Source organism: Macrosteles quadrilineatus, unplaced genomic scaffold (assembly GCF_028750875.1).
Source record: "Macrosteles quadrilineatus isolate MER2022 unplaced genomic scaffold, UCM_ALF_1.0 Scaffold_9__3_contigs__length_116548681, whole genome shotgun sequence".
Taxonomy (NCBI): domain Eukaryota; kingdom Metazoa; phylum Arthropoda; class Insecta; order Hemiptera; family Cicadellidae; genus Macrosteles; species Macrosteles quadrilineatus.
Window position 1 is genome coordinate 37,825,234 of NW_026542602.1, and position 13,610 is coordinate 37,838,843.

Genomic DNA, 13,610 nt, shown 5'->3' on the forward strand with positions numbered 1-13,610 from the left:
GAACATATTTAAATAATTTAGTCTTCTGAATAAAGTTGTAGTATCCCTTACTCGCCAAGCAAAAGGAACATATATTTTGGATAAAAACAGATATAATGTACATTATACATTATAAACTATTCTGGCAGTATAGTTAATCAGATTCCTGAGCTGTTTGTTCGTCGGTATCCATGCAAGGGGTATTTATTTAAATTAAGGGATCGCAGACGCATTCAAGGGATGGTTGCTGACACCATTCTCTTATACTAACACTTTTGGGGATATGGTGGAGATAGAAACCTTTTAGGCCTACATTCCACCGAAGTCAGAGACCCCAACCATTAGCTTATTTTAGCCCTTATATTTACTAATTTTATCAAGGTAACTGGTTTATATGCCCAACGTTGTTGATTTTGTTTTATTTTATATATTCAATGTTATAATTGCTAATATTCATATATGTTTGTAGTTTTGATAAACTAATTTGGTTGTCTATGCCGAAGGTTTGTTGTTTGTAATCCCATGGCCTTTGAGTCTTTATTTTGATTTCCTGTACAGACTGTATTGTACACTTCTTTTTATTTTCTCTAGTGTGAAGTGTGACGACTGTGACTCGCTTTCTGCAGAAATGGCCGAGGTAATTTTTTTAATATTATCGATTTTAATCCTTTTATTAGACATACTTATTATTATTTCCTTTCCATACCTTTAGTCTCAAAGTTCAATACTTTTACGAGAAAAAATCCCTGCGGCTTTATGTAGCTCCGAAAATTTAGACGATATTAACCTCAAAGTGGAGTGGATATAAGAATAAGACATAGCCCAAGTGTGATTGGTCTAATCCCAATGTCTTTAAAACTTCTCTGGATTTTTTGCATCTTTAAAAATATGTTAACTATTGGACTCATCATAGACTAGTTAAAACCGTTCAACGTTTTCATGGTCTCAGCAAACCTAGCTAAGTTAACTTAAGTAGCCTATTTTAGTTTCAACTTTGATCATGTTTTATGATGATGCTCTAGGGATGGGAACTATGCCTAGGGCCTATCCGCTAGACCCAAACGAGTAATTAGGCCTAATTGTGCATGATAGGGTGACCAAGGAAACCTAATTGCAAACTAGGGTACAGTTTCTTAACTGGGCTAGTGATGGGCGATACGGACGCGTATCGCGATACAGCGATACAATACGCATCGGAAAAAATATTGTATCGAAGTATTGAATCGGGTGTCTGTATCGCGATACTCAAATCGTACTGTCAAAAATGTCGAAAACAAAAAATTACATTTCGTATTGTTTCCCCCCTCCCCTACCTAACCTAGAAACGTACTGGGACCGAGCTTTTCTCGGGGAAAATCATTAGTTTACTCTGAAAACAGCCTTAGTATTGCAGATACCATCAACATTTATGTGTAATCCATTCCCACACTCCACACTGCTCGCATTTACTACTACAGTACTTCCTTCACAACTCCCTACGTCTTGGACCTGTTTCCCTTTCCTTCCCATAGCATTTTAGGATTGCAGATACATTAATAATGTAATTGCTACAGACAGTTGACTAGTTGACAGTTCCCACGTACTCTGCACTGCTAGGCTAGGTAGAACGCTAGTGGAAATGGTTATGGACTGGAGACTGGACTGGGATGGGAATGGGACTGGGACATTATCAAGTAAAAACCAAAAATATAGACGTCACAAACTCTTATTTCAAAAAACTACACATCCACAGAGTAAAGATTTTGCAGTTTGCTCGGCCTGCGCAAAAAAAGCTTAAAAATATCGTTTTGACATGAATCGTATTGCTCTATGTGCCGATATAAATACAAGTATCGTTTTAGGCGATACGATACGTATCGTTTTTTAAATATTGTTTCGAAATATCGTATCGTCCCTCGCATATTGCGATATTCCGATACGATACCTATGTATCGCACATCACTAAACTGGGCTATGCGGTATTTATTTACCCTATTTTTACTGGGATTTGATGTTATTTTTCTATGTTTACTTACAGTATTTTTAACGCTGAATCCAAGATTGCAATCAGTTTTGGTCGGAGAGATTCCTAAGTGGCCGTACAGTTAAATTGAATATTAAGCTTCAGTTTTGTAGATTTATTAACGTATTTGTGTTATGGACGAGTCCAAGTTCTAGTGGCGACTAACACTAAAAGGGGTGGAAGGTTTGTGGAGTGAAAACAGCTGTCAGTTGTTTACATTCGATACTAAACAGACAAAACCACACATGACGCCATGAGAGCAAAATCAGAGTTACAATATGCAATAACTAGATTTTGAAAAGAAAATGGACTTTGTTGCTGTTTAGAAATACAATAAATCAACTACGATAAATAAACTATTAATCACATGAACATAAATTATAAAACAAAATAGAATTTATCCACGTAACCTATCAGTAATAGAAGCTTGGCCACTGCTGACATGATCATCGTTCTCATCCCAATCCTCAATCATTGACTAATGCCTCACATCTGTTAATGAACGTGCCATAGTGCATAATCCCACAGTTGGTTATTTGGTGGTGCCTCTAAGGGGCCACATGCTGGGTGCTGTGAAGTGATGATTCGTGTCAAGTGATGGGATTTGTGCTCTTGGAGTTCCTTGGTAGTGCCTTTAGAGGGCCACACGCTCAACAGTGTTAAGTGATGAAATAATGTCTTGTTGTCAGCATCCTATCAAAAAGTTTTCTCCCTCCAGATCCATACTTTTGTTAGGCTATATAGTTTTGTTTTTATGTTACGTTAGTATTTCACAGTTTATTATGCTGTTATCTATTGCCATAGTTTATAATTGTTATGTATAGTAAATTTATGTTAAATATTTACAATGCTGTCATTTTGATACTTAGTCTACTGATTGTTATTGATGTTAATTATTCACACTTATTGCTATTGTAGTTAATTATTTACACTGTTTCTTGTTATTGTTAATTGATGTTAATTATTTACACTGTTTCTTGTTATTGTTACTTTTTTCACAATGTTGTAACTGTTGCAATTTTACTCAAACTGTTCACCACCACCACCAAATTTCTTACTAATTTATTAATGTTTTCTATAGTATTACCTTGTTGCATGTAAATCTTGTCTAATGTATTATTTTGTAAAATGGCTATTGCCGTAGAAATGAATAAATAAATAAATAAAGTACATAATCCCATTGTGTCTAAAAGTGAAAACGTATCACAGTGCATAATACAATGTATCAGCAACTAATAAATGATGTTACATAATCTAATCCAACCTAACCCAACCCAACCTTAATATTAGTGTTTAAATCACATTTTATGTCAGAAAAGGCATGTGAGGAAGATAGGTCGGACTTTATGCGGATTCATGACTTTATTAAGTCCTTTGAAGTGAGGTTAGATTAGGTAAGTTAAAGGTTAAGGTTATAATGAGTCGGTTCATTATAACCTAACCTTTACCTTCCTAATCTAACCTCACTTCAAAACACTTAATACAGTCACGAATCTGCATTAAATCCGACCTACCTTCCTCACATGCCTAAATAAGAACTGATTATTTGGTTTCAAAACGAATTGATTTGATTTCATTCCGCATTAGATCAAGTATAAACAGTTGTTTGCTCTTCTCACTCAGTCCTCACTCCTCACTCTTCACTCAGTACGGACCCATCCAGACCCAGACCACGCCATATTACCATTACCTTCAGTACCGCTCAATTATCCTTAGATTCGTAATCCTAACCTTCGTTTTACGGCCACTTAGGAATCTCTCCGAAAAAATTGATTGTATTTTTGGATTCAGCGTTAAAAATACTGTAAGTAGACATATAAAAATTACATCATATCCCAGTGTAAATACGGTAAATATTTGCCGGCTATGCTAATAAAGTTGGATCAAAACTATCAATTCGATTAGTAAACTTAACCCTCCAAGTGTCAATAGTAATGGTCTTAATGTCCGCCCATTTATTGCGCAATCGCAGGGTTTTAATAAAATGAAGGCCTATCTTAGAAACTTAAAAACACTCTAAAGTAGGGTAGGTATACTGTTTTATACATCATTTTGTTTGTTAAACTATGGGCTTTAATGCAATATATATAAAACATTGCATAAAAAAATGTTAAACAATTTTTGTGGGGTTAACATTTCTCAAAAATTATAAAATAAATTACAAAAATTTATGTTTGCGCTCAAAAAATTTATGATAATTTTAGGTCTACAAATATTCAAATAACCACTTTGTTCTAAATTTTATGAGGATTCCAATAATATAAGGAAGTAGGTTTGCAAATAAATGAGTTATGGGTGAAAAACAGATTTCGTACATTTAGCGTTAGCTAAGAATGCATAGCCTAACCATAGCTAGGAATCTGGTGGATCATTCACATCAATATCACTACATACTTCAGGAGCATCAACCAGCCCTTCAAAATCACTTAAATCTTCTTATAATGCACCGCGTATATCACCACTTTTTATTTTTAACACTAAAACAATGATAAACGTAATAAAACACAACAGTTATCGGTGCGAGGTTAACCAAGTTGTTTACAAATAGGCACGTCATCTGTCTGCTACAATAGTTTCGGAACTAAAATGAAAAGCGTCTAGAAACAGACATCAGGAGAAAGCTTAGAATCTGCCGAAAACGATGTACCAATCTTGATCCAGTTCAATCTGATTCAGTCAGTCCCAGAGCCTTCCTGTTAACGATGTTTGTGTGTCGCTTAAGCGACGCATAACACCACGGCGGGTGTGTTCAGCGTCAATTACGCGACGCTTAACACTCGGCGGGTTAATGCAATTTTTTGGGTACACTTCCATATATCTGTTGGCACAAACAACCGAATGATGATATCGATGGATATATCGATTATTCGATATATCGTTTGGTTAGTTAGGTAAGGTTAACCTAACCTAACCAACCAAACGATATATCGAATTAAACAATCGAATAATCAATATTACTCATTCGTTTGTTTGTGCCAACAGATATGAAAGTGTACCCAATGATTTTAGCCTATCAGCAAGTTTGTTTAAGTAGTTAGGTTAGGTTATTACAGTTTCATTTTACAATGGATATATTTAAGTTAATAATCTAGATTAACTTACGGTATTAATCAATATTTTCAACTCGATACTCAGTTAAAATTAGCCTAGCCCAGTTCTTAAGAAACTGTACCCGCGAACAAAAACTGACCATCGAAAACTAATCTCAAGAAACTAGCTTAGATTTTTTCCTGCAAACATCCTTTTAGGCCTAGGGGTACAGTTTCTTAACAGGGCTATGCTAATAGGCATTAGATTGAAAATATTGGTTCGATTAGTAAACCTTAATGCGATTTTGTTACCATCAGCAAGTTTGGTTGGTTAGGTTAGGTTATGATAGTTTAATTTTATAATAAATATATTAAAAAATATTGATTATTAATCTATATTTGCAATTCGATAGTTTCATTCAATATTAGCGTAGTCCAGTTAAGAAACTGTAACTTACCCCATTTTAGCCTAAACCTTTTCCTAAATCATTCCCAACTTCTAATAGGTTATGGCACGGTTCCACATAAGCCCGATCTAGGGTACCTTCCTCACATGTCTAAAGAAGAAGTGATTAGGCCCTATGCTTAGTTCAGAGCATATTTTAAAGGATTTCCACTGGGCGACAGTGGCGCTGGACTTAACGGTGGGTCTGGACTTACCGGTGGGTCTGGGGGTATGGAATACCCCATCAAAAAGGAGGGTCTGGGGGTATGGAATACCCCCATCAAAAAGGAGGGTATGGGAAATCTATATAATTAATACGCTACATGAAACTTTGTCGGTTGAACTCCTCCGCCATTTCTTAACCGATTTTATCCATTGACGTCTCATTGGAAAGAGCGTGTCGCGTAGATTTGCAAACTGGCCTTACATTTTTGAAAGAGTCCCTTGGGCTCTGCCCCAGTGGCTTTGAAAGATCCCATGTTATCCTTATGAAGAACATAATTGTTTACATTTTGATCAGCTGTATAATTTAATTGCTGTTATTTATTTTTCAATTCAATGAAACGCATTGAGTACATTTATTTACTATTTGAGTTTGTGTAAACATAACCCCCAAGACGGATCGTATTAGTATGGTTGTTGTATCTTAAATTTGTGTATTTATCGTTGTTTTGTGTCGCTATGACGGATCGAGTTAGCATGATTGTAACTTAAATTTGTGCATTTATCGTTGTTTTGTATAGCTATAATTTGTTTATTTGTTGTATTTCCTTTTAAATGCCTCCGACGCGATGACAACGAAACATAGACAAGAGGCGTAATCGTGATAACGACCGCAGCTACAGAACAGTGGCGCGTAAAGGGCGTTATTATACATTGATGGTAGGCTTAAGGGTGGGCTCTACCTCAGCTCGGAAATCTCAGAACGATGTTCGAAGTGTCCGCCAGACTGCGCCGTGTCGGTTCAACCCAGTTGGAGGGGAAGGGGTGGGAGGAGCTAGGAGGTTCGCGAGTTGACTGCCGCTCCCCGCTAGGCACTGGCACTAGGCAGTGCCCTGCGGAGTTCCCGACGCACACACGCGCAAGCGCAACCTGGTTGTTATTTGCGCGTCCGCATATCTTTTGCTTCTGCTCAAACCTCCATCATGCCCTGCCACCGACACTCACTGGCAGCAACGTGACGTTCGCTATCGCTCCCATAAGCTTATACAGTAAAAAGTAAAACATTCCTAAATATTGAGTCTTGTTTGTCATTATTGAATAAAAATAAAATACTTTAGTTATACTTTGTAAAGTATCACTACATTGAATTATAGTAATCTTAAGTTTTTTTTTAATCAACTGTTATAATTATTTATTTTCTTTTGTTGATGTTTAAGATTTTCATTATTATTTAACTCTATTCCATCTGTAGCTACACCGTAATGGGCACAGAATCAGTCGGTATCTCACAAAAAAATTGAAAAAAGTGTTGTTAAACATTACCATGTTATTCTTATGGAGAAAATTAAAACCGTTTTAATTTACTTGTTTATGGATACACTGTATGTTGATAAAATTTGGCAAATTCATTAATTTCAGTATACTGACGTATGGTCAAGAAACACAAGAAATGGCTGAGTGGTCAATAGTCTAGCTAGAACATTTGAGGTATCAGATTCAAGTCCCCAACTTGGAGGGGTTAATTACAAAAATTTAAAAATGCTGTTTTAATAAAACAGTACTATTGAGTACTGGCATAGACTAATCAACACGTATGTTTTATCTATGGTACTGGTTTTCTAAAAAAAACTCTTTATTATGGTTGTTATTAGAACAATCTCATACCCGACGATAATAAACAAACTTATATTTTGGTAAAGTTTTAAAGCTGAATCTGTGCAAGCAAGTTGCGTTGGCTGAGTATAACTGTTTACAAAGAGGACAGTATACTCATCTATTTACTTATTTAATACGCAAGCAGGTTTTTTGTGACAATTACTCCTCCGAAACTACTGAACCGATTTACATGTTTCTGGTGTCATTGGAAAGAGCCTAACGTGAAGTTGTGCAGGAAACTTTCTTTTTAGGGAAATAATTAGAGAGTGAGGCCCTGGTACCCTTTAAAGTTTTGTATTTCTCCATAAGATTAGCATGGGAAACAAAAAATTTTTATAAAACTCCAGCTGTTGTCAGAAATTAAAAATGAGAAGAAAAACCTATGTAAATTGTAAACCGTCAATAATTTTGCTAATTTAATAGTATGAAATGAAATATTCACTATTTGAATTTGGGTTTGCATAAATATTACAATGGAAAAAGCGAGAGAGCTGATTTACATTACTCCTGATATACTGAAAAAGAAAAATGAGTTAACAACACTGTGCTGCATTTCTTAGTAATCATTGAACGAGCCGATTTTCAACTATGGAAACATAGGAAAGTTATATAACACCACCAAGGTGAAGAAATAGAAATATTGTTAAGAAGAAACAAGATCAGCTTTTGAAAAGTGATAAGATATTTATAAGAAATGTTGATTCTATCTATCTCTTATGTACATCTTAAAAATGTTATAATCTTTGAGTAGAATCTTTTAAAGTAATCAGAAATTATGACTGTTATTTGTATTAAAATAACGCCTGTATATATAGCAATTGCTCGAATTCGAGCAGCAGGGACACTAGTATGCGTAAAAACGGCGACGACGCAAAGATAGAATAGAATCAACCGAGAGGAGGGGAAATATCGATCGATGGCTGTGGTGGGAGAGCCGACGACAGGTTGAGCCGTTGGCCGCATGGCCGCGCCACTGCACGGCGCCTTGAAGAGCGCTTGCAAGCCTTTCGAGTCTGCGTGATTACATAGTTATCATTCAACTTTTTAGTAAACTAATTCCAGGTTCTTGTTTTTAAGAATCTATTGCACGTCTCCCGTTTTTTATTTTTTCTCTAAAAATTATTTTTATGTATTAAAACTCATGATAAAGAACGCCTCTTTTAACATTTTTCACCAACCTTTGAGCCCAAAATTTTTTAAATTATCAAAATTTAAAAAAACGGGAAACCTACAATAACATTTGACGGAAAATATGACACCAAGATCTTTTAAATCGGTTCACAATTGGGGCTACAATCAGGAAGAACTAAAACCCTTACATTTGCGCGCGCCAGACGGGTAGAGCGCACCCTTAACTCATCACAGTCAGCACCTGACCCTGGACAATCTCAACTATTAAGTTACAAATGCGCCCTAACACTACCCCAAAACGACTTTTCGTTCTCAATTGGCCCTCTATCAATGACCTGTATTGCCTGTACAACGAGGCACTTTGAGAAGGAGAAAATCGGCCGGAATGCTTTAGGTTTATCAACAACGAAGATAAATATGATCTGAGTTACACACTTTGGTAATCTTTGAGTTGACTCTTTTAAACTCATTGTAAATATGACTTATTCGTTTTGAAATAACTCCTGTAATACTTTGCAATTGCTCGAATTCGAGCAACATGTACACTAGTAATTTCTTAATTCAGAACAATTCAACATTTGGGCCCCGTAAGCTAGCACATCTTGACTGTTTATGACTCATACCCCCCCCCCCCCCCGTTAGGGTTTGTAGGCCTACTGCCATATGTATGTACAGTATATTAGGTAAACATTGCAGTTCTAAGATGGAATTGTTAAACCTATCTGCACATTAAGTTTAAAATCTTTTCTTAAATAAGTATTAGTCACAATAACCGCATAAAAAGTGTATATTATCACAACCTCATATAATGTCAAATTTAAGTACCGTATTCAATTAACTTGATATATTCTTTTGGATGTCTTAGGTCCTATTATGGATGTTCAGTTGCCAAATATTATTTCCTTAACTTTACTAGATTTATGATTTTCTAGGAAGAAACCCAGAAGAAGAAGAGGACCTTCAGGAAATTCACTTTCCGAGGGGTGGATTTGGACCAACTTCTAGACATGCCAGCGTAAGTTTACTGTAGCAAAATTTTGAGTACCTAGCCTAGGCTTGCTTGGACTTGAGACAATTTTATTTTCCTAACATTTTCTACGTATACTGAGTTGCATTGCTAAATATTACACACAGGATATGAGGGTTATAATGTCTGTTGGAGACAAAGTTTTATTTCAAAATAGCGTAATAGATTCCCTTAAGTTTAACAAAATGTTTTGTAGAACTGAATCGTAGGCCTAAATACGTATATAGAGGGTTAATAACATGAAACAGTTATTTCACTGTACTGGTAACTTAATATTTTTTTGGCATAAATAACAATGAGGAAGATTGGTCTTTTCAACAAAATATTTTCTCAGCAAAACTATTTACTGTAAATGAAATCTGGTTTAAGTTAATTAAATTCAAATAAACTGAAATCTTTAAACAATATTTGCTATTAAACATTAAAAAGCTGTTAACTTTTTGTGGTCATAATTAAAAATGAATACATTTACTTTTCTCTTATATGGAGAAAGTAAGTTAGTATTGTTTTTGTCAAAATGTTTGGGTTTTGAGTTGATGTATCCATTTTGAGTCCCCCTCAACCCAAATAAAGTGGTTTTTGAAGTGATCGTCTTTGTGTGTATGGATGTGTAATAAGCTACAAAACAGACCTCACATGTGGTCCGATTTTAAAGAAATTTGATATGTCCTAATCCATGGTATGCCTGCAGTATCTCTAGGCGTTTGACTCTTAACAAAATGTTACAACCCCCATTGCTGTAAAAATCTAAATCTGCTGTAAAAAGCTATTGCAGCTTTTCCTCATAAAATCATAGTTAATACGTAATAGAGAAAGTATTGTTAGATTGCTAGTTTATTTTTTTAAGATGTTGATTAAATTAACTTTTTCGTTAGGCCTAGTTGAAAACTTTTTTTTGTGCTCAGGCCAAATAAGTTAATCCTGTTTATCATCTTAGGGAACAACTCATGGAGCTGATGCATGCTCGAGCTCGTCGCCGTTTCTTCCGTGGGCTGAAGAGGAAACCCTTGGCTCTGGTGAAGAAGCTGCGTAAGGCCAAGAAAGAAGCTCCGCCAAATGAGAAACCAGAAGTTGTCAAGACCCACTTGAGAAACATGATCATTGTTCCTGAAATGGTCGGCAGCATCATCGGTGTTTACAACGGCAAGACATTCAACCAGGTTGAAATCAAGGTAGGAATCAAATTTTATTTTGTTTAAATCACTTTTGTGCTGGAAAAACCATATAGTTCTCAAGAAATGGTTCTCTGTGTCGGACTCAATCATGAAAACCTTTGAAACGTAAATTTTGTCAGCCTTTAAAACCCTGGAATGAAATGAAAATTTTGTAGTAAAAAATAAATTACGAATGAGCCGTTTCCGGCTTTTGGTTCCACAAACCATTCAATAGTGTATAAAACCATTTATTTTTATTGGTTCTTGATAGGCCTACTAACATTAGTAACTTTATATCTCACAATGGAATCGCGAACCATTGTGAATTATCAATTGCCCAATTCAATTTTATGATATAAAGTTTTACTTAATTTTCAACTGTATTTTTCATAAACGTGAGTCTTAGAATATATTCTAAGACTCACGTTTTTAAAAATAAAGTTGAAAATAAAATTCTAACATTTAAACGGGAATAGAGATTTCTTAAATATTTTAATCTTAAAAGATTCCTAATCTATGCAAATTTCATATGCATTTATTTTTATTTTGCTTCTACAATTTTATTCAATTGTATTTTATAAGTTTTTTACTTTGATTCAGAATTATAATCCTAATTTATCCCCGTCAACTACTAATAGCATTCTGTACTTTGCATTCAGGAATTTAGATGCTTCAGACAAGATCTAGACACTAACATTTTGTATATAATATCTCTGAGCAAACACTTGAATTCAACATATTAACCAAGGAAAATATCTATAAAAAATTGATGCTATGGTAAAACTAAAGGCTGCTCCAGACATGTGCCATTCCCCAAGCAGCCACTCGCCTAATCGCAAGTCTTGTAGATAGGTGTTTGTGTATTTGGCGAGCAGCAAACATTCGTATTCGTGTTTTCCCGTTGTCGATATTCTTGCATACATAAAAGTAAACAAATATTTTCTATTCCCAAAACGAATTAAAAACAAACAGTTGCTCGGAAAACAACACGTGTGTAGACGTCTACTCGTTAATCGGCGAATAGCTTAGACAACTAGACTGCCGAACGTCAAATATTTCGTGCTTGGCGACTGGCGCATGTTTGGAGCCGCCTTAATAGAACAGAATTGACTGCATGAATATGGTTCAGAGTGTTAAATTATAATATAGTAAGATTTTCCACAACTTTTGTAAACTAATCTCATGCAGCCTACATTAACCAAATATTAACTTGATTTAATGGAAAGATATTTAATGTAACTATGTAAGGGGTCTAGGCTCACATTCAAGTTTTTCTCCCAATGCCTCATGTTGTGTGTTGTTGCAGCCTGAAATGATCGGCCACTACCTCGGGGAGTTCAGTGTCACGTACAAACCTGTCAAGCACGGTAGACCCGGTATTGGTGCCACTCACAGTTCAAGGTTTATTCCTCTCAAATAAACCAAATGTTTTATATCTTAATAAAATGTTTTAAAAACTATCCAGTTTTTTAGATTTTTCATACTTTTCCTTCCCAAGACAACCTTTCTAACAAGACAACTTCTAAATCTAAATTAATAGTCTTGTTTTGGTAAACAATGGATGCAGAACCATAATTTGCTAAAATTACCTTACCAAATATCATATTGAATGTATGTGTTTATTTATTAATATGTTTGTAATGAAAGAAATTAATTTTATTTACCTGTTGGAAGGTGACATCGAAAGTTGTTAACAGGTTTATTATAAGGCATAGCTGTAAGATTAAGCAGCAATATAAGTTATTTTGTGTCTTAGTACAGTAGTGAAAAAGTCTAAATCAAGTGTAATAACTGTCAATACAACTCTACTCAGTCTGGTGGCTGCTCAGAGTCAATTCTTTAAGGTCTGTTATGCAAAAGAGGTTCTCATCGGTTTCTGATCAGGAACGTGAGACGCTAGTCTAAAATGCGCCATCTGGTCAGTTGATCTCTTGAAGGTAAATTTAAATGTCTTGATTCAAGAACAGTAGGGGTCCAGAATGTCTGCAATGTGTTACGAGATTGTAGTGGCATTCGCACGTCAGTTCCAAATGACGTCACATTACGCTCCTAATCCAGTTACTTGTATAACTGCTTGGGAACAAGTTGCACACAAAGAAAACCTAGTATTAGGAACGTTAGTACCTCTTCTATACCTCATTAGCCGAAATGGATGGAATCTACTTCAAGTTTTTCTGCCCTTAACTATTGATTATGAAATGAAACTGTTCTAAATTAACCTACTAACCAAACTTGTTGTAACATTCAAAATTCTGTTTGATAGCAGAATAATTCTGAAATGAATCTCTTCTAATGTAGCCTAACCAAACTTTCTGTAACATTTCAAAAATTCCTTTTGATAGCAGAAATGGCTTTCGCGCTCCATTGACTGTTGTAGAACGTCCAATCCTTACCTGAATATGCTCACCTTTTTTTGAAATAAATTATTTTAACGCTTCAATATAACAAAAAGTGAAATTAACCTCCATCTTCACCGAAATTTAATGTGAGTGAGTAATTAAAAATTGCTTCTAGAAAAAATTAACCTATACATTATTTTGCAATACTGGAATTAGAACGGGAATGGGTTGTGACGTCATTTTGACGTGCAAATAATCACTTCGTTACAATTCACTCCCGTGTGATGAGAGACATTATATACAGAGGAGTGTGCCGGCTGGGACTGAACCTGTTAACACATTCACTCCCGTGTGATGAGAGACGTTATATACAGAGGAGTGTGCCGGCTGGGACTGAACCTGTTAACACATTCACTCCCGTGTGATGAGAGACGTTATATACAGAGGAGTGTGCCGGCTGGAACTGAACCTGTTAACATGATAATTAGACCAATTTGTATATACCAAGGCAAAAATGTGGTTCGGATTCCACTATAAACTGTAGGTCCCTTAGGCTTGCCATTAGCTGTATGGGCTATTAATTAACAGCTGTGTTTAAGGAATATGTCGGCCTTAGTCAATAACAATACTACAAGATTAAAGTATTAAAAAAGTATACTTCTACCTTCTTTTCTCATTTTACAAAT

The 13,610-nt window shown here is 35.3% G+C and overlaps 1 protein-coding gene across 1 annotated transcript; it reads left to right on the plus strand.

Annotated features, from left to right (window-relative positions):
• The first annotated feature begins 533 nt into the window (after positions 1 to 533).
• LOC129004071 (uncharacterized) lies at positions 534 to 12,045 on the plus strand. Its single transcript, XM_054432460.1, has 4 exons — positions 534 to 616; positions 9,337 to 9,419; positions 10,369 to 10,603; positions 11,892 to 12,045. Exons 1-4 carry the CDS (start codon positions 608 to 610, stop codon positions 12,003 to 12,005), a joined length of 441 nt encoding a protein of 146 aa, XP_054288435.1. The 5' UTR covers positions 534 to 607; the 3' UTR covers positions 12,006 to 12,045.
• Positions 12,046 to 13,610: the final 1,565 nt, after the last annotated feature.